At 37.3% G+C, this 26,704-nt stretch overlaps 1 protein-coding gene across 1 annotated transcript in view; it reads right to left on the reverse strand.

The window, feature by feature from the left end:
* Nucleotides 1-26,704, reverse strand: part of grid1b (glutamate receptor, ionotropic, delta 1b) — a 394,199-nt gene that overhangs the window by 25,232 nt on the left and 342,263 nt on the right. The window contains exons 9-13 of the mRNA XM_068305743.1: nt 13,548-13,649; nt 11,777-11,899; nt 10,843-10,917; nt 10,294-10,636; nt 7,451-7,589 (exon numbers count right to left, since the gene is read on the reverse strand). Of these exons, the coding sequence (XP_068161844.1) occupies nt 7,451-7,589; nt 10,294-10,636; nt 10,843-10,917; nt 11,777-11,899; nt 13,548-13,649 (782 nt within the window). The remainder of the gene's footprint in view (nt 1-7,450; nt 7,590-10,293; nt 10,637-10,842; nt 10,918-11,776; nt 11,900-13,547; nt 13,650-26,704) is intronic.

A 26,704-nucleotide genomic window follows, 5' to 3' on the forward strand; every position in this document is an offset into this window, starting at 1 on the left:
TACAAAAAACAATACCCAAATGAATGGAAAAATACCAAATCTTCACTGTCTACCTGTCTGGATATTATCTTGCAAGACATGAGGTAATTGTAAAATCATTAAGAAACTGTCAATGCAGTAAAACCTGAATAGATAGCAGATATTTTCTAAAAAAAATATAATGTGATAAGTGGAGTCCAACTAGAGGGTGAAACTAAATTCTAAAAACAGCAGGTTGGCTTTCTTCTTTCTGTCATGAAATGATTTTGCATTAAACAGCAGTTGTAGTGTGAACTATGAAGGGGTATTTCTATTCAAGTTTTCATTAAATTGTATTAATGTTTTTGAATTAGATATGCATATGGATTGACGAACTTCACCAGTTTATTTGCATTTTTCACATGCTGGATATTATCATGGAAGTAAGCCAGTAGCATTTGTGATTCTGCTGTTTCTTTTCAGAGTAAATATGGATTTTTGTGTGACGTAAAGTTACGTTATTTTTCCTTTTGTTTATTGGAATGATGACATTGAAAGCAACTTGGCAGCTTGAATTTCATATTGTTTGTGAACCTATATTTCCCAAACTTCAGCCAATTTTCCTTGTAACAGATGATGATGCTGTCCTTTCAACCCCTCAGATTGTAGCTCAAACTTTTTACCAGATGTAAGATGCACAGAATGAAAATGAAGCTTATTTCAGTAGAAGACCATTTCATGAAATATTGAAAAATATTGTGTTCAGTCTAAGTTCAGCAACACTTTCAAAGCTGAGAAATAAACTTCAGTGCTCTATGAAATTTTTAAATACGAGCTATGAAAGGTCTTGGTGATCAGATGTGATATTTGTCATGGCTGCCGTGTTGTAAGAAAAGGTGACAAAAGAAAAAATGACTGATGACATGAAAAGTGTGACTTACTTCCCCTCAGCTAATCGCTAATAGGATCTGATTGGTGTTCACGTACCTGTCCAACTGTGTTGAATCAACATTGAGCTACGCTCTGATACTATAATCTAATGTGGGGTAACAAAGACACTCAAATAGACACCAACTAGGGCTGCTATCAGTCAAAGTTTCCATATCTATCTTTTTAGTGTTTATGGATATATTTAAAAAACATTCTTTCACCTTTCATTCACAAGTTTTGCTTTTTGAAAAGAAAAATACATCTTTCATCGAGTTTCATAAACACATTTCAAAGGCAATCACTTGAGCATCTCAAACTGAAATACAGTCTTAACCTTGGACATCAGTAATGTGCTACAGTTATACCCAGTGACCTTGCATGGTTTACCTCACTGAAAACAAAAGGATTTAAAAATGTATTTATTGCCACTTGAATGACTCCTGTGTTAAACACTGACCATGCCTTAAAAAGATGAGACTGGTTGCGTATTGGAATCATTCAATATTTTCAGAGGTGAAAACACTGACCTTCTTTGTATAGAAGGTCAAACACATAACACCTCTTCTTCCACTGTGCTTGTTTTAACTTCCTGCTTTTTAATGTAATTTATGTGGAACTTTAAAACACAATCCTGCAATAAATTGTTTAAAATAGAACATATTTTGAACCATATTTTATTTTTAGGAATCTTGTTTGGTATATGGCTAAATATTAGATTAAAAAAAAAATTCTCATTCTGAACTGATATGACAGTAAATACATTTTTTTGTTTTGTTTTAAGTGAATGGTCGGGGAAACCTCATGTGGTGTTTCATATTGCTGAAATGTTGCATTTCAGAAAATCATCAGATCAAACTTCAGCACATGCTCTGTGTAATAAAACTTCTCTGGTCGATAGCTTAGATTTTCTGATAGCATGGAGAGCTGCAGTGACTACATAAACCTGTGTATGTGTATCCAATCACTGCACAATTAAAAAGTAATTGAAGTGAAGATCGATGTGAGTGTCTATAAACAATGATCAAATCTGTTCAATAATGCATACAGAGAGATTGGCAGTTTCTGAACAGGCAGCAAGTAAAGCTTTTGAAAAATATTTTACAAGCTTTTCTTCTTTTGCCAGATTACTGCTTCCTGATAGTATTTTTCATGTGTGAACTAGCTGGTGTTTTGTCCTGCATGACTGGAACATTTAATTGCAGTTGGGTTCAGAAGGTTTACTGTGATGCAAGCTTCAGTCCAGCAGGAATCAATGAGAGAGAATAGAGGCTCCTAACCGGTTGTGTGGTTTTACATTAACCTCCTGCTGAGTACAGGCACAGCTTGAAGATGGAAATCCACAAAAATGAGTGGCCTACGTTGCAGTTCCATCCTGTAGTATTTAAGTAAACTGTCTTATAGTGTCTGAACCAGGTGTGTTATAAATGTCACATTAGCAACAAGTTGAAATGTGTGTTTAAGCTGAAGATTAGCATTTGTCTGCACCTGGGTCTGTGAAACTGTGAAAATGAGCTAACAGTGGATCAATTTAGCTGAAAATGAATTAGATCAATGTAAAATAGAAATTACATGTTGGCTTCCAATAGGGAAGAGTGAGTACGCCACTATCTGTATCTGTTCAACCATCTAAATTATCTGTGTCCGTATCTGTACTCGGAATGGGCTGGACTTGAACCAAAAGTGGGTGTGGTTTTTGGTACCGGGCCGCACAGAAAGAAAAAAATAATATATGTTACTTCCATTTTATTCATTTTGGAGTCAGAAAGATGTTTTATTTTGAAAGATTTTTGAAAAATGATTCTCTTACATCCGTCTATGTCAGTGGTCCCCAACCACCGGGTCACGACACGGTACCGGGTCACGGAACATTAGGTACCGAGCGGCACAGAATGTTTGACTTTCTTTTTTTCTATTTTGATTGCCAATCTGAAGATGTTTTATTTTGAAAAGTGACGTCTGTGCAGAATGACGCAATGACAAATGCGTGTGTCTGTGCTGCTTGACAGGTCTCTGTCATGTAACATGATACCAGCCTTTACCCCTAAAGTAAGTGGCCACAACTGCGCCAGTGTTCTGGATTGAAGTCAAGGCAGAATAACCTGAGATCGCCCAAAAAGTATCAAAAACCCTGCTTCCTTTTCCAACTTCCTGTCTTTGTGAAGCTGGACTTTCTGCAGTGACGGTAAAGAAAACCAAACGGCAGAGTAGACCAGACGTCCAGAACACATTTCAGGTGTCATTGTTTTCCATTACCCCTAGATCAGTGGTCCCCAACCACTAATTCTCATTGCAATTATTATTATTTGATTGACTTGTTCACCCTTTTAATGGAAATGATCAGTATTTCTCTAACAGTGAATGCACTGATTGTTAGTCTAATTTCAAAATAAACTTCAACAATGCAGTCACTTGAATTGAGTTTTGTAATATAATTATTTCTTACAATTATTTTGTTTACAGAGATGTTCATCATCAATTCATGAAAAAAAAAGCTTGTTTATTGTCTGTTGACAATAAACAGACATTGGCATCATGCATAAAACCATGATGCCAGTGGTTTCATGCATTTTACATAAAACCACTGCGGATGATTTATTAATGGACTACAGCTGTCCTGGCATCATTAACAATTATCAAGCAAATGAAGGCCGGTCAGTGAAAATATTGTCTTAGTTGAAACCGGTCGGGGACCATGGATTGTGAGGATTCTTCAGCACAAGCACGTGTATTGACAAGTTTTACTCGTATCATGCTCGTACTCGTCAAAAAACATTATCGATATTGGATACTTGTCTGAAACGAGTACCTGGCTCAACCCTAGCTTCCAAGCTCATATTCTAGTACAAATATACTCCTCTTTATTCGTGCTTGCTGTTTACTCTGAATCTATTTCTACAGGAAAGTATAGGACGTTCATTTTTGAAAGTATTGAGTTTTCAGTAAAAGTAAAGGTTAAATTTTGGCCAGCATGTAAACTGTAGTTGAAAGTGGGAAAAAACATTGCTAGTTTTTGGCTAACACATACACTGCATAAATAGCAAATGTGCCAATGTGAGTGTTGGCCTTAAAATGAGGTGTGGTCAGGAATTTTGTTGGTGCACGGCTGTCTTGAGGCAATGAAAGCAGACCATTTCACTGACAAAAATATATGTCTATTTTTTACTGCAAGGGGATTAATACAGGAAATGTGAATTGTATTTTCTATGTGTTTTTGATATATATGACTGCTTATGTATTATTTAATGCATTCCATCTGCTATTAATATAAATGATAATTCTTCTGGCTCAAAGTATGCACAGTGATACTGCATTTAACACCCATAGTCGAGCTGAAATCCTCCGGCTCAGTTAAATGTTGGTGCATTTGTTCGTACTGTGTGTTGTCAGATGGAATTATTGATCATACATTATTAATTGAAGGAGTATTAAGACATATTTGAAGCAGGGGGTCTCATCATCTCAATAGCAATATGTAATAGGCTGCAATTCATTGAATGCTTTAGCTAAACATACTTGTGAATAAATAAGTCAATAAATAAGCACATTTCTTTTAGCTTCTGCACTGAAGCAAAATGCTTGAAAACATTCCCTCATAAGTTGTCAATCAGATGATTTATATGTAAAAATGATGCTGATTTTAGATCATTTTGTTTACTTTGCTGCGTGCCGAGCAAAGTAAACTAAAATAAGGTTTTTTTATTAACTGCATTTTCTCAAACAGACTCATTAAAAGATGACCTTTTTGGAGATGTATGATTCTGACTTTATTAGCACATGGTCATCCTTTAAAATTACATGCATTAATCGAAATGAAACTACCCATTATTGCTTCAAATATGGATAAAATCAGCACGGACAAGCTTCGAGTTTTGAATGCATGACCCAACTGAAAATCTAAGTTGATGCACGCTTTCTAAACTATGTTTGAATTTTACAATGCCTTTTCCTCCATACTCACACAGCTGCTGAAACACTCAACAGCTTCACATAAAACAACAGCAAAGGTCAGTAAGCTCCTTGGTAACAAGGGAAGGGTTGAATGCTAGAAACATAGAGAGCAGAGCATTTACGCAACAGACGTCTTGCTTTTCTCAGCTGTATGAAATGCTTAAAAACAGGAGCTGTGGTGTCATTTCTATATGGAGAATTGTTCAAAAGAGATCTTTTTTAGCTGAACTATTGGCCCTGTAAATGTGTGACAAAATCAACTCCTCTTCTGCTACTTAACATCATTTCTTTAAATTAGGTACAATTTGCAGCTTTTTTCCTCCCGTTCACAGCATTGATTTGACATGATCAGTCTTTTTAGGCATCTCCTTTAGATAAATGTGTGAGGTTAAATGAGCAATCAACTTCTTGCCGCCGTTGCTAAGAGGCTGCCATTTTGAGAAGAGCCAGTCATCTCATTAGCCCTGAAGATGAGTGGTTGCTGCAAGAATCTTCTGCGCTTTCTGTCAACAGAAAGCAACATCTTCAAATAATGAATGATTTATGTAAAATATAGTTTTTTGTTAGTTGATTCTGAAGCTGTGTTTTTTGATAAAAGCTGTGGCCTCTGTCAACTTCCTGACATTTAAATACTTATCATAGATTTGGATCAACAACTATAATTCATATGGAATATTTTTTTATCTTCGTAATAAGAAATTGTTGCACCTGAAGATCATTCATTTAAAGGTCCCATATTGTGGTTTTATTTATTTATTTATGTCATTCAGCTGCCACATGTCTAGCTACACTGTATTTGAAATGTCTTGCCTAAAACTGATCCATGGTCCACAAAATCTTTGATTGACTGTTGATTGAATCACTTCCACCTCGAAACGCTACGTGTTATCAGGCGTGCCTGAGCTCTATGAACAGGACATTACTACATACTGCTGCCGTAGCCTGTACACAAACCACACACACACACACACACACACACACACACACACACACACACACACACACACACACACACACACACACACACACACACACTCACACACACACAGACCTGACTCGAGCAGAGCCAACTAGTTGAAGTCAGCTAGCCAAATGCTAGCTGACTTCAACAGCTTGTGAGAAACTTTCAATGTCACTGCTACCATAGCCTGAACAAACTTCCACATGGGGATGACCATGCCAGTATCTGGGTGGACAATGGAATATGACTCAGGATAGGTCAATTTATCAATCACTTTTTCTTCAGGATATTTCAAATATCTACTGATGCAGGAAGCATTTGTTTTCCAGATTCTAGGTTTTTGTAGGGTTTGGGATGTATATGTAGATACCTGAAAAAAAAAAAATTCATAATAGGACCCCTTTTAATGTTTTCATTAATTGCTAATGTTGTTGTTGTTGTTCTTGATCTCAAAGTTTGTAGAAATGAAACAATTATTACAAAATGATTTCCATCTTGGTTAAATAGAAACAGTCAAAGCCAATTTGAAGCACAAGGCAGTAGCTGCTTATTTTCTAGATATTCCACTTCCATAGTGCTGCTCTCTTCCACATGGGGATCATGAAAAAAGAGAAACATTCGTATTTACTCCTAATAGGCTCTCAAGTCTGAGAGGCAGCTTTCATGCACAACAGCCACCACGAACCTTTGGGGAAAACACAAGGCCAAATTATCAGGATGTTCTACTCTCACCTCATCTTGGAGAAGGGTCACCGCTGCCGACTGAGGGGTCTCCCAAAATCTAAGCACCATAAACTTTACTTTCTGAATTTTACTTGCTGTGATGATCCTAGTGTGATGGTGACCTCAGAGATCAGAGGACAAATGACCTTCGGTCAAGCTGCTAATGAGTGAGCTTCAGAGAAGAAACTGCTTGCTTATTTTTTTTTTTTCTTATCATCCTCATGCCTGCAGAGCTGTAGTTTGACATCCTAAACAAATTACACTGTCTGTGATTCAGTTTGGTGTTTATGCAGACTGCGTTATTTAAAATATCTTTCCATGGATTTTGAGGTCTGTTTCTTAATCAGTGTCAGTAGCACGCATTATTTGTTTTATGCCCAAACAATTTACACAAGAAATGTGCATGTCTCTTAATTTCTTTAGAAAGACTCAAATCTCTTCATTTTCATCATTCAGTTGTTCTCTAATATTTATGCAAGCACATTCAATTTCAAATGCAGACAAAATACTTAAACTAAAACAATGATTGTTAAGTGTGTAATTTGTTAAACCTAAAAACACAATGTTTTTTCTGATGATTATAGATCAAATGCAACAAGATAAGAGCTCTTGACTATAAAAAAAATACCTTTTAAGATAAGATATTCCTTTATTAGTCCTACAGTGGGGAAATTTTACACAAGAAATATTTCATTCTCTGGATATCAGTCATACCCTGATTGAGTTATGACTGATAATGAGGGAAGTTTATGGTGTATTGTCAGGACAGGGAAACATTTTGCTACATAATTCAGATGCTGTTTGTGTTTCTCTAGGCTGCATTCTATTCCTGTATTTCTATTTGCTGATGGCCGTGGTAGATGCAGGCACATTTGCTGCAGCCACGGAGTGAACCTTTCATATCAGGGTGTTTGTGTGTGAGTTCCTTACCGTATAGCATGGTCCATGCGTGACACAGTAAGGTATGCTGCCAAATTGGCTGTGTACGATGAACACACAATCAGCGTGAAGAGCCACCAGCTGCCCATGACGATCCTCAGTGCCACGGAGCTGACCAGACCTTCTCCACCTACAGACACACACAGGACTATTACATCCAAGTCATTACCCAAAATGATTTGTGTTTTCAAATTGTTTGAGGTTGTATTCACTTTTGAAGGCACAGTTGTTAATGGTCACATGCTGAAGGGATCAGAGTAGTGACCTGTCAGTTGTAGGTTTCTCTCAATGACCAGGATGCCTGCCACCCTACTTCCAGAGCAAGAGAAAGTGGTGCTTTATCACTATGGGCAGAGTGTCTGTAGGGCTGCATCTAATCACAACCTGTTAGGCTTAAAAGGTTTCCCAGGCAACCTGCCAGACCATAATAGGTGCAGCTGGAGGTCAGCAATGGGCAAGTGTCTAAGGGTGTGTGTGTGTGTGTGTGTGTGTGTGTGTGTGTGTGTGTGTGTGTGTGTGTGTGTTCATGGTGGCAATTGTTAAAACGATAATTCATTTGTGCATGTGTGTAAGTGTGTGTCTATACGTGAATGCATGCTTCCAGATGTCACTGTATAAGTTCCTGTCGTTGGATAGACAAGAGTTTTAGACCTGCAGAGTTTTTAAATCTGTTTTTGAGGAGGACATTTTGTGGAAAGTGATGGTGTTTATAAACTGTGGGGGTATTTTTGGAAAGTGAGGACAATTTGGGAAAAGTTCACATTATTAACAGTTTAGGTCAAAGGTGTCAAACTCATTATCACTGAGGGCCACATCAGCACAAGGGCTGTCCTCAAATGTAACTAAATGTAACTCAATATAATGTAAAATAAATTTAACTAATCCTTAATGTTAATTAACTTTGTTTATTACTTATTCAAGTTACAAACATTACTCTGACACAGAAAAAAAATACTTTTGTTTGTGTCTGTTATAATAAATCCTTTTTTAATTTGCCAGGTTATGAAACCCACACAACTCCATCAATCAGGGATCAAATTATCCAGTGAACAAAGACAAATAACATCACACAGGACATAAACTTTGTTGAAAAAGGTTTTTGTCAATGTTATATGGGCTTAATTATTGCATTGTGGAAAATGTAGTTTTGCTCAAAGCACACTGTTATTCCATTTATTTTTAGACACTCTAACCTTTAATGCTCTCTCAGGCCACATAAAATGATGTGGCGGGCCACATTTGGCACCTGGACCTTGAGTTCGACACATGTGGTCTTGGTGTTGGTCCAGCAAATTGCAGAAAGTTGATTGAGCAGGGACACTGTTAAGATCCTTAAATAGGCATAGGTTCAGGCGGGTCTTAATTGAAAGAAAAAGGAAAAAAAACTGGTGACTCAGATTAGAAAGGTATTCTTTAGCGACTTCTGGCAAATATCTCTTTATTAAACTGAGTCAAGCTGACTTCAGATTTTCTTTGATTTTCTTGACACTTTACAGTAAAATTTTAATCACATTGTGATAAATTGTATATAATTAGAACAACAGGACTTTGCCTTTAAAAAAAAAAAAAAAAGAATGAGAGGGTTGGTGAGCATACACTTTCCCTGAAGGCCATCGCTCATGTAAAGTCACCTTTATTGCACTGGCATGCTTAATCCTGAAGATACCAAATTTTGTTTTTGTGTGATTAACAATATTTTAATCATTACATTAATCCCCCAGCACTCACAAACAGAAAACTAAAGTTCATTATTTTACTGTTACATTTCCTAGAGCTCTCTGCTCTGTATCCTAAGCTTTTCCCTAATTCATTTAAGCCCTTTAAAGTTTAATGTTCTTGTATCTCCTTCTCTGCTAAATATTTCAGATGTTACAAATCCTCCTGTGATTATTGTTCCCCTCTTCTGTTGCTGTGTAATCCATGTAAGAGCTCTAAATTAAAACTCCTCAAACTGAAATCCATCTTTTCAAGTCAGATAATCTTCCTTTTGCTTTGTGATCAGCAGTGTTTGATTTCAACCAAACAGTTAAGCTAAAGTGTGAGAATTTTCAAAACAAAGCTTTTCATTTGCCTTTCAGCTGATGTTTGCATCTAAAGATATTCCCAGTGGTTAAGCAGAGAAACAAGAAAATAGTGTCCCAACAGTCTAATGAGACACAGGCATTAAACCTGTGAATTGTGAGACCAAAACACTCAAAATTTCAGTTCAAAAGTTCATGCTATAAACTTCAAACTCTTATAATAATAATGCCAGGCCACTTGAGAGCAGACAAACTCCACATGACGCATGATGTAACATATTAGCAAACACTTACATATCCAGCTGAAACACAGAAATGATAACGCTAACTTCATATTTATGAATCCAATATACACTAAAACAATTACAAATAGGTAAAATAGTGCATGGATCCATAGCCAATAAAAGAATATGAGATGTGAGTCATTCTGCAAACTGGAAGCAACTAAAATCAAAAGGACTACTTCTGTACCACCTCTATCCAGACTGTATCAGACTGATAACTGGAGACAACCAGGTGGGTAAGGTCTTATCATAAAGCTGTAGAATAGATGATAAAGCTGAGCTGATTCATCAACTAGTTCATTCTAAAATGTGTTTACTATGGTGATAAATAAAAGAGAGAGTTTGGGGTCAGGTTCTTTGTTTACAAGCAATCAAATCTCTTTTTGAAATTGGTGATTGTTAGAAAAGATTCAGTTTTAAGTAAGTACCTCAGACTCATTGTCCAAAAACCTATGAATCAATCCCAGTCACACTCCTCACTGTCTTTGCGATTTTTGTTTTTTATTTAGATTTCTTTAATTTTCCTCACCTTGATGTACGAATGCTCCATAAACTATCCAGATGGCACTGTGCAAAGTGCTTGGCTCTATGCCATTTGTGGGATGGCCTGGTGGTGCATTCTGGGTGGAAGGGGAACGCAGTGCTTGAAGCCTGTTCAGCAGGAAGATGAGCACCCCCACCACAGGGATGGCTGCAGCGATACACGCCCAGACAGCCAGGTCAAATGGTGCAAACAGAGAGAAGATGTTGATCTTTTCTTCAGGTTTTCGTAGCAGGATGCCAACACTGTAATCCAGGTAACGCTTGCTGAAATCAACCACGTTCTCCCTCTCTGGTGTAATGGTGATGGCTGACACTGCCAAGTCAGCTCTCTGGAATGAAAGGAGAGACATGAAGAAGAGATCAGGTTTGACCCGTGTAGTGGCCAGCCAAGTCAAACATTAAACTTTAATAGCCTGGTTATATTTTACCATATGGTCCTTTAATTTGTCTACTTTTTATTACTATTGGATGTGAATTTCACAGATGATCATTTTACATAAATTGCATTGCATTTAACAGAAAATTTTAGTTTTACCTTGTTAATGAGGTCACCAATCATGCCATTCCATGAACCATTGGGAAGTTGAGATCCATATTTACTATCTGCCACCTGGATGAAATATCAAATATATTTAGTGAATTTATATCAGAATTTGTTGTCCAGCTTTTTCTCAATCAAAAAAAAAAAAACAAACAAAAAAGAAAAAGAAAAACACAACTGCAAAGTCCATATTTTACAGGCTTTCACCACTGGAGGAAAATTAAGTTACAATCCAAAATGTTTCAATCCTTGGGGACTGTGCTGGAAAATTTTTGGTCATCAATGCCAGATTGTCAGAAGTATTTTAGACCAAAGCTAAATTCCATCAAAATTTTGACAATGTCAGAAGTAAATACAATGACTGTAATGACAAACTCTCCACACCATCTAGAAAACAATATGGAAGTGGTGCAGACCACTGATATAAGATCATGAGATGGTTCTGAAATTTCCAACACACACTTTACCACCACAAAGAGACGTTTTAAAAGTAATGCTACTTTAGAATACCTGAACTTCTGTGATCTTGCAATGTTTGAAAGTCCTACCAAGCAACCAAGCAACCAACCAAACAACCAACCAACCAACCAACCAACCAAATAACCAGACAACAAAAAGCAAACATGTTAACAAAACGAAAAAACAAAACAAAACCAAACACATAAAATTGTGCGATCCATCCTACACTGTAAAAAATTACTTGAGCAACTTGCTGAAATGTGATTAAATTAAAATGGAGCATGTCCAGTTGTGCTTGAACAACACATACAAGACACCATTGTCATCTGGTGGTTATGATCAGTCCGGTCAATAGCATCATTCATTTAGGCTTATCTAATCAAAAGCAAGCTTTACACACACTTTTACTTTAAACTTTGAGTCTTTTCATTGCTCTCATACTAGAGCTGGACCTGTCACTCTGTCCTACCTGGTAGATGTCATATTTGAAGCCAAGGATCTTGGCAAGAGCATCCAGGACATCGATGGAGAAACCTTTATATCTCTTTGGCTGTCCAAGGATGTTCTCAGCCACCATAACAAAAGGATCATCCTGCAAAGAGATACTATATTTATATATAATATAGATATTATATGTGCTGTATTAATTTCCTTTCACAATAGTAATCAACATAGTATACAGCAGATATATATATATATATATATATATATATATATATATATATATATATATATATATATATATATATATATATATATATATATATATATATATATATATAATTTGCACATGTTAGTTTAGCCATCATATACAGAAGAGGAGATATATCATGAGGGGACCATTGTGTTGCCAGCAGTTCATCTGTGTGTCTCTTGAGCAATACTGTTGATTTTGCCACTTATCTTGTTGTTAATTAATGTTGACAGCTGTTAACCTTTGACAGTGATTTTATACTTATCTCCTTTCAGTATGGGTTTCTTGAAGATTTGTCCTGTATTCTTACATCTACTGAACAAGCTATTTTTCAGCTACTCAGATATTAAGTGTAAATTTTCTGCAAGCCAGTCACGTTCAGGATTTCAGTTTAGAGATAATAGAATAAAAAATAATTGATATCTGGGTATTAATTCATGTATTTATGATCTACACTCATTGCTCCTGATGTTTGTCTTTACTATTGATTATTTTATGATAGAGCACCATCTTAGCAACAAATTGCTGTTCTCTTTGCCCATTGCTTTACCGCTCATAGGCTTTATTTTGTGCTTCTTGGGTGTAGCACTTTTTAAAATCAACCAGCTTTGTCTCACCAAATAGTGGATGAATAATAAACTAAGGTCTGAAGTTGTTTTGTACGTTATTTCAGCAGATTTTTTGCATTTTGTGACACTTCATGCATAATAAAAAAGTGTCAACAGAATGATTTCTTATATGATCAGATTTATTGAAAAGAAATGTACATTAAGGTCCAAAGTGTATCTATATATTAAGAAACTTTGGCAGGTGGCATATATCTTTGCTAGTTGCAGCAGTTATGGAGTCGTGCTCCTGTTAGTGGCTGGCAGGACACTGAACTGGAAACGATGCAGCTGCAGGGGATCAACCGCAGCTTGAAGGTATTAGTCTTGCATGGTTAGACCTGTGTCTCTGCGATGCTGTGCCAGCACAGGGAGAAACTCTTGCAGAGAGTGCTGCTGTTGTGGGATCAGAGGTGAATTTCCCTTTTTTTTTTAAATCTCTTAAACCAATCACAGCATTCAAAGGCACATCTTAAGCCAAGGCCCTGGACCATTGACCACTCAAATATTAAAGAAAAGGTGTTGAGATAAAACTAAAGGTTTCAGCAACTAGAGTGAGCAAGACAAGTCAATGCTAAGAAAACATGGAGACTAGAAACTTACAGAAAAAACACTGAGCTGCACCAAGTAATCTTTCTTCATTGACTGAGGGATTTGAGCGGATTCACTAGAGTGGAGTCTGAATTCTGTAAAGAATTGGATTGCTTTATCAGGAATTTAACTTTAAGTCCAATTTAACTAAAACAAACACTTCATAGTTTACTGTATTTTTCATTTTGGATTTTTGAGACTGTCACATATTTTCCCTGAGGACAACCCACAAGTAATCACTGTAATAAAAGCTACTGATCTTCTCTCTGTTCAGTTGGCACTATTTGTGTTCATCAACTAGTAGTTGTAGATTTGTGAATTTAGTTTGAATTATTTAAATTCCAACCTACCAGTAAGGTGACCACTTTGATAGTAACTCCCTGCATTCCATTTTCTATTCGGCTTTCCTTCAGGCTGCCGTTCAGTCCATGCAGTGAGTCCCATGTAGCAAGCTTCAGGAAGAGACAAAGACAACATAACAGCAAAACTTTTTTAGGACTGTAGCATTGATGACATGTGACTGAGTATGATTGGCTAAATCTATTTGTGTGTCACAGGTCAATAAATTACTATTCTCAATCTGTCACATGTTAGTCGGAGGCTCTCTGCTTCAAAGTGCCATAGTCACCCATCCAGTGTCATTTCTGGAGTTGTCCATATGTTGTTATAGAATAATGAGTGAGAAAAGACATCATCAGGAGGAGGTTGGTGTAGTTGGATGACTCAAGCTCATGAAATGTCCTGTATTTGATGAAGTTGGATAGATTACATGTTGCAAAGGTCCTCAGAGAGAACCAAGAGCGGTGAGCACAATAGACAGAACACCCGTTAATTAAGCAAATGGAGCATGGCTCACATTCTGCAATGTTACAATTTATTCACTGGTGTCAACGTGTTTCGTGTGACCACCCATCTCCAAATTAGATAAGAACAAAGACATGCCCAAGGTGGAAAACGTAGGGAAAACATTAGAGATGGAAACATCGTGCCCAGCAGCACTTTCCAGTTTTTTTAATCACGTTTTAGGTCACAAATGAAATGAACCTCACCCAATTAGGTCTGAGAATGCCTGCTGTCATTGTCCGCAATTCTCCCCATTCCCCAAAATGCTCCTCTCAGGAAAAAGAACTCGGAGGTTTGAGCTTATCTGAATCAAATATACAGTGAATTCATGTATGTTTGAGTTGTAAAGCATGTCGGATTACGTCACAAAATGAAACTGGTTTGAGATTGGTTGGCATATACAGTATGTACTCCTGTTTGTATGTACCTGATGAAGCAAGGTAAATTATAGTGAATTAAATACTTCTACCAATACCATTACTAATGATAAATTGAATACTAATATAAGAAACAACAACAACAACAAACAATAACAACAACATAAGTATCTCTTCATTTTGAGATACGATTGCTATTGTTTGTCGTCATCATCCCCGAACATTTGGGCTTCCTGACAGAAATGGGTTTCGGTGACATGGAATTTCAGCCAGTTTCATTGCTAAACCACTAGTGGATGGATTTCCTTTCTTTTTTTTCTTTTTTTTACACGTACTTATGTCCTCTGGAGATAGTAGATATTTATGATTTATGATCATCTGTATTTCCATGTACACTATATCTCAACAATCCTTAGGAGAAAGAATAACAAGTTCATTAGCCTTACCTGCACTTTATAAGCATAATGGTGATCAACAAATATTGGTATGATAGTGTGCTAATCTAAACGTACACATTGGAAACATTACTTGCTGAAGATTTAATATAATTTAACATAAGTGCAAGCATGACTTGAATTGAATTGATTTCGATTGAATTAAATTAAATTAAATTTAATTGAATTTAATTGATTTGAACTGACTGGAATCAAATTGAATTGACCAATGGATTCGAAGTACAGGTTTTAGTACAACATAGGTGTATTACATTCAAACATGACACACTCTTATATATATATACACAATACAAAAAGCTGTGTTTTATTTTACTTTTTTTTCAATAAAAGAAGACAAACACATTACACTTGGATTCTATTCAGTAACTCAATAAGACAACAAAACTGATGATAGTGCTAGCTTTTGAGACTTTGTGAAATGGAAACATTTGTTAGTGGTTAGCGCAATTGCCTCACACCAAAGGTGGACCAGTGACTCTAAATTACTCGTAGGTGTGAAGGTGAATGTGAAAGTTTTTTGTTCGTCTTTTTTTGTCTTTTTACATTCTTTAAAATTTTATATACAGTGCGCCCTCACGCATTTGAGCATTAACAATTGCAACTCCACCTCATCGCGGATTTTTAGTAGGCAGTCACGTGATACCGTACGCGCATTCTATTTGCTGATGGCATCTGGAAGTGCGTTCTCTTCTATCTGTCTCTGACTTTCATGAGACACACAAGTGCTTTAAACAGTCGATAAGATTGTGGAAAAATGTGATAAAGGTGGAAGGCGGTTTAATATCAGTATGGGGAGGATTCATAAACGTTTAAATTACCGTAAATAATAAGGTAAATAGATCGTAATCTCGATTGTGGTTTCCTCAATTGCGCCTGGAAAGTATTAACCGCAAAGAACAAGGGTGCACTGCAATGCACTGTTATAATGTCCAAAGGGAAATTAAGAATGCACACTCTAGGATGTTATTCAGTCACACACATGCATGTTAGTGTGTACAGGCCCCTGTAATACACACAACCACACACAAGGGGGCCTGTAAGCATGCAATGGGAGGTAGAGTGGCGGGCAGCTCCTTTGTGGAGCGCCCAAATGAGCAGCTTGTGAGGGGGATAGCGCTTTGCTGAAGGGCGCCTTGGCAGTGCTCCGGAGGTGAGCTCTATCGCTGAGCCACTGCCGCCCCTTACATGGCCATACAATAACCTGGTAACTGGTTCAAGGTGTAGCGGGATCTTTCGCAGTGTCAGCTACACTCCCTGGCAGCCAAGTTGGGGATAAGCGGCTGCATAAAATTTGTGTCAAAATCAAAAGGACTGAAATCCAGTACCTAACCTATGCGATTGTATCTTTGTGCATGAACTTGTATTAGCATTTCACTGATAAAGAGCACATTTGCAGACACACACACACACACACACACACACACACACACACACACACACACACACACACACACACACACACACACACACACACACAAACACACACACACAGAGAGAGAGAGAGAGAGAGAGAGAGAGAGAGAGACTTCTATTTTCTACACTTTTTTCTTTTTTTTTGGAAGCTTTTGTTAAACATTATTTGGAGCTTCTGTTTCATACTGCAGTGTGTTAACAGGGAACACACGTACACTCAATGGTTTATTGATTAGCTGGGATGGCAATGGTTGAATAGGCTGCGCATTTATGCCTGTCTCTGGGTTCTATTAATCCACACTGCATCAGTTAAGCTTTCACACATATATATTGCTCTACTCCTCATGAGATTAACTTTATAGCACATGAAGCTTGATGATATGAAAATGTACTACTGTCTGCTTCGATTTAAGGTAATTAAAGTAATGGGTTTATGGACAGTTTAATGTGTCAATGTAAAAGAAGAAGAAAAACATCAATACAATTAAAAAACAGGTCTCTAATAGAGACTAATAGAACAATGTAATCATGCATGCTATGATTAATTTCAGTTGACAGTTAATGTGAACATGCTCAGTAATCTCTGCAAGAATGTCTTAATTAGCATCGACACGCTAAACATGCAGTTTGTGTCTTATTGTACAATCTGCCAAGCTGTAAAAACCCAGGCATGACTGTGCAATTTTCCATCTCTAGAATGGCTGGAATGCTTGAAAAAAATTGATATATTAATGCTCCTTTTATGATGATGCGACTGTTAGATATGACAGAGTGGAGTGAGTCAAACTGTGTGGTGACAAGGTTCTCTCATTATTGCATACAATTGCTTACTTCATGTAATGTGCTTGCTTTTCACCTAACCTGTACATTTACTGATAGTAAAATTGACTTTGGTACTGCAGCGTGATTATAGCCTCTCATGTGCTTCTGAAAATAAGATTTTATTCTTGTTGTAGCAGCCAAATAAAACATTGAACACCTCTAGTATGTGGGTACATTTGTGCACTCAGTAGATGGAAAGATAGAAAGTTCTGCTCTCAAGGTACATTTCAAGTAGACAAGTCCAGGACACAACCAAAGCCATATCACAACTACTGAAAATATTTACTTTAGGGAAAAGGGAAGGTTACTTGTCTTCAGGGTTTCTATCTTCTCAAGCCTTGAAGCTTATTGGACTGCACAAATTGATAGAAGGACAACATACTGTATGTGAAAAAAGAAAGAAAAAGGCTAGGGAAATATAAAAAGAGAGGTGTTGAGTGAGCTACAGATGATGGAGAGTCAGTGAGAACGGGGTTAAGTGTAGAGGAGAGAAAGGAGGCGGAGAAGAACTGAGAAGGAAAGAAAAAAGGGTGCGCTAGTTTAATAATAAGGAAGCTATTCTCAGCACTGCTGTCCTTTAGATGATCTCAATCTCTCGTTTTTCTTCATGTGACTGAGATAATGGGGGTGTTACTCATTAAGGCATGCATAGATAAATTAGATCCTCTCCAGCCTTTCTTCTGTCTCTTGAACTGTTGAACTGTCAGACCAGCTATTTGAATACACAAAGGAAAAAGAAGACAAGCAAGAGTGAAACTGTTCAATGAATGAGTGATGCACTTCTTTTGTGCCCTTTGGGTATGGAGTAAAGCTTCAGAATGACAGTAAACATCACAGTGATTTGTCTGCTATCTGGTGGGCAGATATGAGGCTTATAGTTTATAGATGCCTTCACTGTCCCTGACCACACAATTAATGAATAATAAAAGATAATGTTGTTGCAAAAATAAAGTAAAATCCTGATATTAAACTGTGACTGGTGTTTGGTAGTTCCCCTTAATGTCATTTTGAAGAACATTAAAATGTGTCCCACATTTTAACCAAACAATAAATCCCATATATGTTTTTACAATAGTGTCATGTAGCTTAAATACATTATATAAAAACAATAGAAGAAAAAAAAAGCTAAACAAGAACATTTTCAAGGCAGCCTGTTTCCTTCAAGTGATATACTGTATATCATGTTTCATGTTGGATACTTTGTATGAAGGTCTGGAGTTATGGCATTAAATGCTTTAAGCCTTTTATATCCCTTTCAAGGGGCGATGATCTTCAAAACTGACATAAAGATACATGGAAGAAGATGAATAATGTAAGAGCATTTTACAGGTTGTTAGAGGGGAACAGGCATTACAGTGTATTTGATTTCTACAGAGGGGCAAGGAGTGTGTTAAATACTGTATTTAGAGAGAGAAAAATGTTTTTTACAGTTAGCCTCTAAAGACCTTTGAATGACTGGTTTCTGGTTTTGCTTGAGTAACTGGTTTCAGCCATTCACATCGGTTATACCTGAAAGGAGACCAGACCTTCACTTTATTAATATCAAGAAGAGGTCACTAGGTTTATGTGTACAAATACTGGTTTACTTCCATTAGGACAAATCGCATACATGATGTAGGTTGGGTTCGTAGCTTAAGTTCATATAACCATATGACAAGCTTGGTTTTGGTTTGATGTGAACATTGCTCCCCTGGGTGACAGACCAGCATAAGACTGACACTCCTCACTGACAACAATCATACAATCATTTTACAATAAAATGAGATTTGAAAAAGGGACATTAATGAAACACAGTTATACAGGTTCATGGGAATTTAATTTTTTATGAAGAGACCAGCCTTTTTCTTTGTCCATTCTTCACCATTACCATGAACTGATAGATTTGTAGATTGTGTGCGTTAGCTCAATCTTGCACATTTACTTCCTAATCTGACACTGCCAATCTGGTCTAACTACATTTAATTTTAGTTCATATACCATTGTGGTATGATTTATTCCTGTTTGGTATGATAAGTCTTCCTGTTGGCAAACAGGAAATAACCTATTGAAGAATTCATCACTGACATGCAGTTCGGCTCAGATATCACTTTTTACTTCACTTTAGTAAGTAAACTTCCCTGTAATGAAATAGTAATGGCAATCTGTTCTGCACCTTGGAGGCTCAGCGTCACATCACAGTGAACTGACCGCCTATTATTCCTGACAATTATTAGAGTATTAATAGTAGAAATAGATTTCCCAAAATGCCAGACATTCCCAGGAGAGTGGCCAGTCTTCGTAACTGCTGCTCATTTTGCTGACTTATGGCAGCCATGTTGCTCTGTGCTCTGAGAGGAGCAGGTAATGAGAGGGAGAGGAGACAACAAAAATACACTCTAAAATAGGATCCAAAATATGTTGGGACACTTTTGCCATCATTAAAGAATTAGCATATTACATAATTTTCAGAGTGCAACAGGACGTTTGCTGCTTAATTTTTTGTCATTCATCAATATTTACACTGCTTGTACGATTTAAAGGGACAGTAAAGTTAATTTTAAGTGACATATATGTTATTCATCATTATGAAAAATAGAAGAAAAATTTTTATATGTGTAGCATCATCCGTTTGGTCAAAAAAGCTTAAAATCTGCGTCGCAGCAGCTTCCGCATTCAGTGGGCGTCATACGTCACTGGGGCCAAACATAGCTTAGCAGCCATAAGAAACAATGCAATTCTAGATGTGATTAACACCAAAAATATCATGGTTACCAGTGTGGTGAACCATTGTGTCAACAGGCGTATGACGCCCACGTGACCACTGAATGCGGAAGCTGCTGCGGCGCAGATTTTAAGCTTTTTTGACCAAATGATGCCACACACATAAATTTTATTTTTCTTCTATTTTTCATAATGATGAATAACATATATGTCACTTAAAATTAACTTAACTGTCCATTTAAAGGATAGAGTCTACATAAATAGTCTTGTATAAGATAAAGTTCTCCACAAACCTGGTTAAGTTGCAAAAGTTTTTCCACTTAAATTTCAAATGAGAAGTAATTTGTAAAATAAATAAGAAAAGGTTCAATGGGTACATATTGATCTTTTACATAATTATGTTATTAAAATGAAATTTCTAGTTTTTTCAACAATTTCATTGCTGTTCAATTGCATAATTTGTTCTTAGCATCCTTTCTTGACACAACATTGTGGAGCTCTGCTAACGATCACTTGGCCAAACTTTTCTTACTCGAAAATTTTCCGAACCTTGAAAAAATATGATGAGCTGGACCAGAAGTAAACTGCAAGACTGTGCCACCACAAAAGTTTAGATGCTAAACCAGTGATTCTGGAAAAAAAAAAAAAAAAAAATTCTTCAGCAAGAAATGAAGAAAACTCAAGTTGGATTTGCAAACCCCAGGCATTGCTTCAGACCTCTGGCTCAATTATCTTTGATTTGCAGTGTAATGTCTATGAAGACATGTATTAGATCATGCAGCTTTAAGGAATAGACTGTGTATAATCATATATTATGAGCTTTTATTTATTTTCAGCGCACACACCTCTGCATCAACTATCTGATTGCTGTCATCTTATGCTCCTCTTTCTTTAAAGAGAATATGAACGGTCTTTCTCTGGAGAAAAAAAAAAAGTTTCATTTAAAAGAGACTACCTGATCTATACAAGCTTAAACCAACTCATTATGAATTCAAGCAATGGCGTGCGGTCAGGAGAGGCAGGGGAGGCACGGCCTCACCTGCCATAATGAGTGAAAAAAAAAGAAAAATGGAAGAAATAAATTAAATGGTTGCATTTATCCAGTGATGTGCATTATAAAGTTATTTTCTTTTCAACATCACCAATTTTATGTTATTTTTACTCAAAATCACTGAATTTTCACATTTACCGCTGAAATACAGAGAAGAGACCTGCGTGTGAGGCACCAGCCAGCCGAGCCTCACAAGGATTGCACAATGGCTCGACTGGTTGTGGTGGTAGCTCTATATATGTCGCTATTAAAACGTTCAAACACGTTTTTATATGAACTAAATTTCCATAATTTAGCTAATGTACATAATGTACAGTGTTTTTTTTGTCAACAACTGCATGAGTGTAACGTCTTTCTTGAGTTGAGCGGCCCTGAAACCGCTTGAAAAAGACACTAGGTGAGGCACGATGCTGTTGTGCCTGATTGGTAGGGGATCCCAGGAATTCATCCGAGGAGTCTTCTTCCTCAGCCATAGAAGAAGTGACAGCAAACCACGATCTATAGTCAGCTAGTCAAGTGCAGCCATTCATTTGTTTTCCACTTGCCTTGCCTTACTATATAAATATTTTGATGCTTTTGTTCAGAAGGAGCAGTGCATGGACTTATAAGCAAACGTAACATATAGAAAAACATGTAGGTAACAACATAACATATTTTTGAATCAAATTTGCTTATTTGTGTGTTAGTTTGTACATGTAAATAATTCTGCTCTGATACTTTAAAAATAACCCACTCACTGTTGATAATTAAATGGTGAATAAGCTACACTGTAGGTTCATATGTTTGTAAATCTAATTTTGATGAGATCAGTGCCTCACTAGCTATGAACCTCACCGCACGTAACTGAATTCAAGAAACATCAAATAAACATTGTAAGCGCTGATCTGCTGTGGAGGTCTTTCGACTGCTGCTATCATATCCAACTCCTGTCTTTATGTTTTGCACTTCTCTCAGCAGAGGTCAAACATGGCGAATAAATCTCTACCTCACTTGCCGAGCCGCTGCTCATGCATTATTCCTGTCCTCGTGCTTCCCCTCCTTTTCCTCAAATGTCAGCTCCTTTTTTCCATCTTGTCATCCAAAAGGCTATACTAACTGTATTTATGCAACTCACTCTCCTGTGGAGAACAGAGCTAAATGCCAGCATTTGCCACCATTTCTCGCCTCCCTACCGCGCCCCACCTCAACTCTCTGACGGAGCTCTTTTTTTTTTTATTCCCACACCTTCACCTCCTCCTCATCCTTGTCTTTGATTTGTGATCTAAAAAGAAGAGTGTGATTTACTGGCGTGTGTTCGAGCTGTGCCCACTTGTTACTGCAGTTTACACCAGCTGTCAATCTGACAACGTGGGCACAGCTGAACTCTGTCTCCCTATAGAGACGGAGTTTGTGGGTATAGTTTGTTGGATTTTTATTTTTAGCTCATAACCAACTTTAATGCACCACCGATCATCCCCAATTTGATCCATCTTACGTGTTGTTTAATGACTCTTCGGCCACCAACTTAGACCCAGTCATGCTGTTAAGCAACAGGTTATCAAAATAAAAATTCCTATCAAGATGTTCCTGATTAACTCTGAATAAGCCACAGAACAGAATAAATAGCTTATTGTATTTTAATTTTGGTATGAGCTGGTGCATCAAGAAAGAAAATATTCATACGCCATGAATTCATGATGGTGTCACACACTGCTTTAAAGTGATAATGACATTTAAATCACCTTAAATAGCAATTATAGACTCAAATTTGATAAGTAACGGCTTATAACAACCTCTCAAAAACAATTGTGTTGTTAGGTGAAGGACTACCTGTACTAATGAATGTAATTACATAGAACTATATCTTGGAAATAAATCAATCAGCGCAATCAGTGTAATCAATGTTATTTCAACACCTGATCTGTCGATCATTTTAAAATGAATGAAAATGTATTCCGTTTTTTAATATGTAAATTTGTTACCCAAAACCTGGCTACATATCCTTGTGACCCTTAAGGTTATGCCCACATCCTTTATGAGGACAAGGTGGTAAAAGGAGATAATAATTGTGTGGTTGTAAATATAGGATGAACTAGAATCATACATCAACATGAAAAGAAAAATAACTTTGTAGAAACTAATATGTAAAGAAGCAATATTTTAAAAAGCACACTTCAGACACTCTTAATAATCAGTAATGCACAAGCACATGCAGTGTAATATAAAAGATACCTTGAAGAGATTCTGCTAAGATAAGCACATATGCACTTCAAGGACACGCACAACCAGATTCACATATTAAAGTCAAAAACATGTGTGCAGCCACCCACGGACACTCAACATCACAGAAACCTGAGCAGGGCTTCAACTATCAAAGCTGCTTTTTACACTCTTCTTTTTACAGTTAATCCCCTGATGAATTTCACTGTTACCTCTTTGATGTTAATAATCTACACAAAGCTACTCTCTCCGGGGCTTTTCATAGAAAAATCACCCCAATATGAATACCACAGTGTACATGCATGTATTGTTGTGTATTCCTGTATTTTACAGCTTTTGATTTCTTTTTTTTTTTTCTTTTTTTTTAATCTAAAAGATGATCTGTGGGTGGTAGATGGTAGAAATCCCTGCAGCACAGCTGCAGGGAATTCACAGAAGTGTGCATCATTTTCAACTTTCAGTAGATTACAAACCTCTCTTCAGTCATTCAGTTTTGGATCTGTAATATAATATAATATAATATAATATAATATAATATAATATAATATAATATAATATAATATAATATAATATAATATAGGGGTGGCACAGTAGCGCAGTGGGTAGCGCTGTCGCCGCACATCAAGGCGGTTCCGGGTTCAGGTCCCGCTCTGTGCGGAGTTTCCATGTTCTCCCCGTGTCTCCCTGTATTTGCATGCTTTTTATCCAAGTTTTCTGGCTTCCTCCCACCTCCAGAAAACATGCGCTTCAGGATAATTGGCTGGTCCCAAATGACCGTGGGTATGAGTGTGTGCATACAAGTTTGTCTGCATGTCTGTGAGGCTCTGCGGTGCACTTCTGTCGCGCCCAGAGTTTCCCCCACCTCACAGCCTAAGCCAGCTGGGACAGAGTTCAGCTTCCTTTGACCCGTGACAGTGGGTTTACAAAGTGAATGAATGAATGAATATTATATAATTTTGAATTGTTTCTTGTGTTATACAGTATATTGTCTGTTAATTGTAAATATATCAGCACACTAAAAGGATATTTTGTATAATTTTTGTTGTAAAAAGTTACCTTTAATAGGGTAAATATAACCATATTGTGTTTGCTTGCCTCAACTTGTTATATACAGGGTCATATCACCTTTCGTATGCCATTTCCTGATGCACACATGAAAACATAACAGAAAATGGTCACACTGAAAGGAATGGTGGCTTTATATCCAGCTCTTGCTAAAATAAAAACATTAGATTTGAATTAGAATCAAGCGTCATTATAGTTTTCTCATATTAAGCCCTGCAATTGTGACCAAGCCCAATTTGGCATCTTTTTATGGGACAAGAGCTCAACGGTCGTTCATTAGGGCCTATGCTTAATAGAAAAACAAAAGACCTTCTCCTTTTGGTTTTGAGCAAAAATGAAAAGGGAAAAAAAATATCTGTCTTGTCCTAGGCATTATTCACAGAAATTAGCAAGCATTGACTTTTCAAAGGCACAAATTGTTGTTAACGACTCCAAATTACCTCAGGGATTTGAAATTGGTACCGTCTGAGGCTGTTTTTTGTTCTCCAACATGTCTAATGGATTCAATTCAGACAATTCAGTAACAATGCATATCTTCTTATAGGCAAATGGGTGGGTAATTTCTAGGGATGAGCGAGTACACCACTATCTGTGTCTGTATATGGTCAACCATCGAGATTGTCTGTATATGTATCTGTACTCGGAATGGGTGGGGCTTAAACCAGAAGTTAGTGTAGTTTGAACGGAAATGGGAGAGGCTTAAATAGGCACACTATTTTAAGTCTGAAATTGATATGGATTGATCAGAAGTTGCTATGTTTATTATTTATTTTAAAATTATTTACAGGACAGCCTCAAAATTGAGATTCAAATCAATGTTTTTGATCGCAAGTGTAAGAGAACTAGTTACAGAACTGTTTTTTTTTTTTTTTTATGAACTGAGTCAGAACATGAACATTCTTAAGTGTATGAATGAATACTTACAGAACAGCCTCAGAATTAAGAATCAATGCTTTTGATCACAATAGCAAAATAATTATTTACAGAACTACGTATATTTCACTGGGTCATCAGTAAGGCTGATTTCCAAATCTGTCAGTTAGTGCTCCACATCACCTGATGGCAAATGTGTCATGTGTGGAGTAGCCAATTTCTTTTTCAGCAGGAAGGAAAGGACTGAAGTGCTGCTGGACTCAGCTGCTGTGATGATCTGCCTCTACCTATCATATTCATTTGTTCCTGACTTTGTCTTTTGTTTATTGGTTTTCAGTTTATGTACTTTTCTGGTTTTCTGTTACCACTGCATTCATGATTCACTGCAACTGGTTTGTTTTTCCCCTGATTGTTTCGTTTGGTTGTTAACCAATCCGTGTTTAGTTCTTCCCCTAGTCAATTAATTATCATTAGTTCCACCTGCAACTACATAGCACCCTGGTCTGTCTATTTAAGACACCTCATTTCAGTTCAGGTCTGTCGCAGTGTAACACAGTGTCCATTAGAGCAGAGAATCTTGTATGCCTGATTGTGATTGTTGTTCCTAGACCGCTTCCGTACAACCACGAGTTTTGCCTTGCCTTCTCTGCATTTGTTCTGGATTTTGACCTTTGCCTGTTGACCACGATTTTTGTCTTTGGATGCCCCGTGTATGACCTTTTGCCTGTCTGTTGGATTACGATTTTGCCCGCCTCCTTTGTACCGTCTCCTCCCTGATTTTCTGGTTTTGACCCCCGCTTGGATTTTGGACTACCAACTGATTAAAGGTTTTTTGACATCTTGACTCTCGCACCTGGTTCCTTTCGGAAAGCATTACAGCAGCAGCATCCTGGTGTTGCACCTCTGTGGTGTCCTGATCCTCATCAGCAGCCATGACATGATCAGAGTCACCTTCAGATTCTTCAACAGCTGCACGAGCCCCCAAATGCAATGACCTGATGATGGAGCACAAGCCATGCAGTAGGGGATGACCTCAGAGATGGAGGCACTATTTTTTGAGAGCACCCGTGTGATGTCCTCAAAAGGACTCAGGACATTGAGCATGTCTGATGCCAACCTCCACTCATTTGGGTAGATGACTGCTGGAGCTCTACCCATGTAACACTCCTGTGTCATAATCTGCACAGCCCTGCGCTGCTCTACCAGCCGCTGGAGCATGTAGAATATATGTATTGTTCCACCTTGTTTTTGTATCTGTTATGAGAGTATGGTGGGGGAGGTTCAACTATGTTTGTAGCTCATGTAGTCTGTTGTTGGCTTTGCTTGCGTGATGAATATAGCCAGAGTTGCTCCTGGCTTTGGACAGAAGGGATATCACAATCTTGTCCTGCTCCAGTGCCTTGATCACCATCCACCAAGTGAAAAAAAAAAAAGCTGATGTGAAAATACTAACAATTTGCACAAAAGTATGATTGCAGATATTTTTGTGACATCACCTGGTGAGGACTCCCTACAGGACTTCTGAGAATCATTTGACCTTTGGTTGAAAACCACTGGAGCAAAATCAGGGTCCTCTTGGAAGTTTGAGAGATTATATGTCTGCTGCAGTCATCACAGTGGTCATCGTCTACCTGATTACAAACAGCAACCCACCAACACTCCCTCTAAGAATAGTAGGACTGTGGGTGAGACATAATGTCTTCTGACAC

This window comes from Antennarius striatus, chromosome 21 (assembly GCF_040054535.1).
Source record: "Antennarius striatus isolate MH-2024 chromosome 21, ASM4005453v1, whole genome shotgun sequence".
Taxonomy (NCBI): Eukaryota; Metazoa; Chordata; class Actinopteri; order Lophiiformes; family Antennariidae; genus Antennarius; species Antennarius striatus.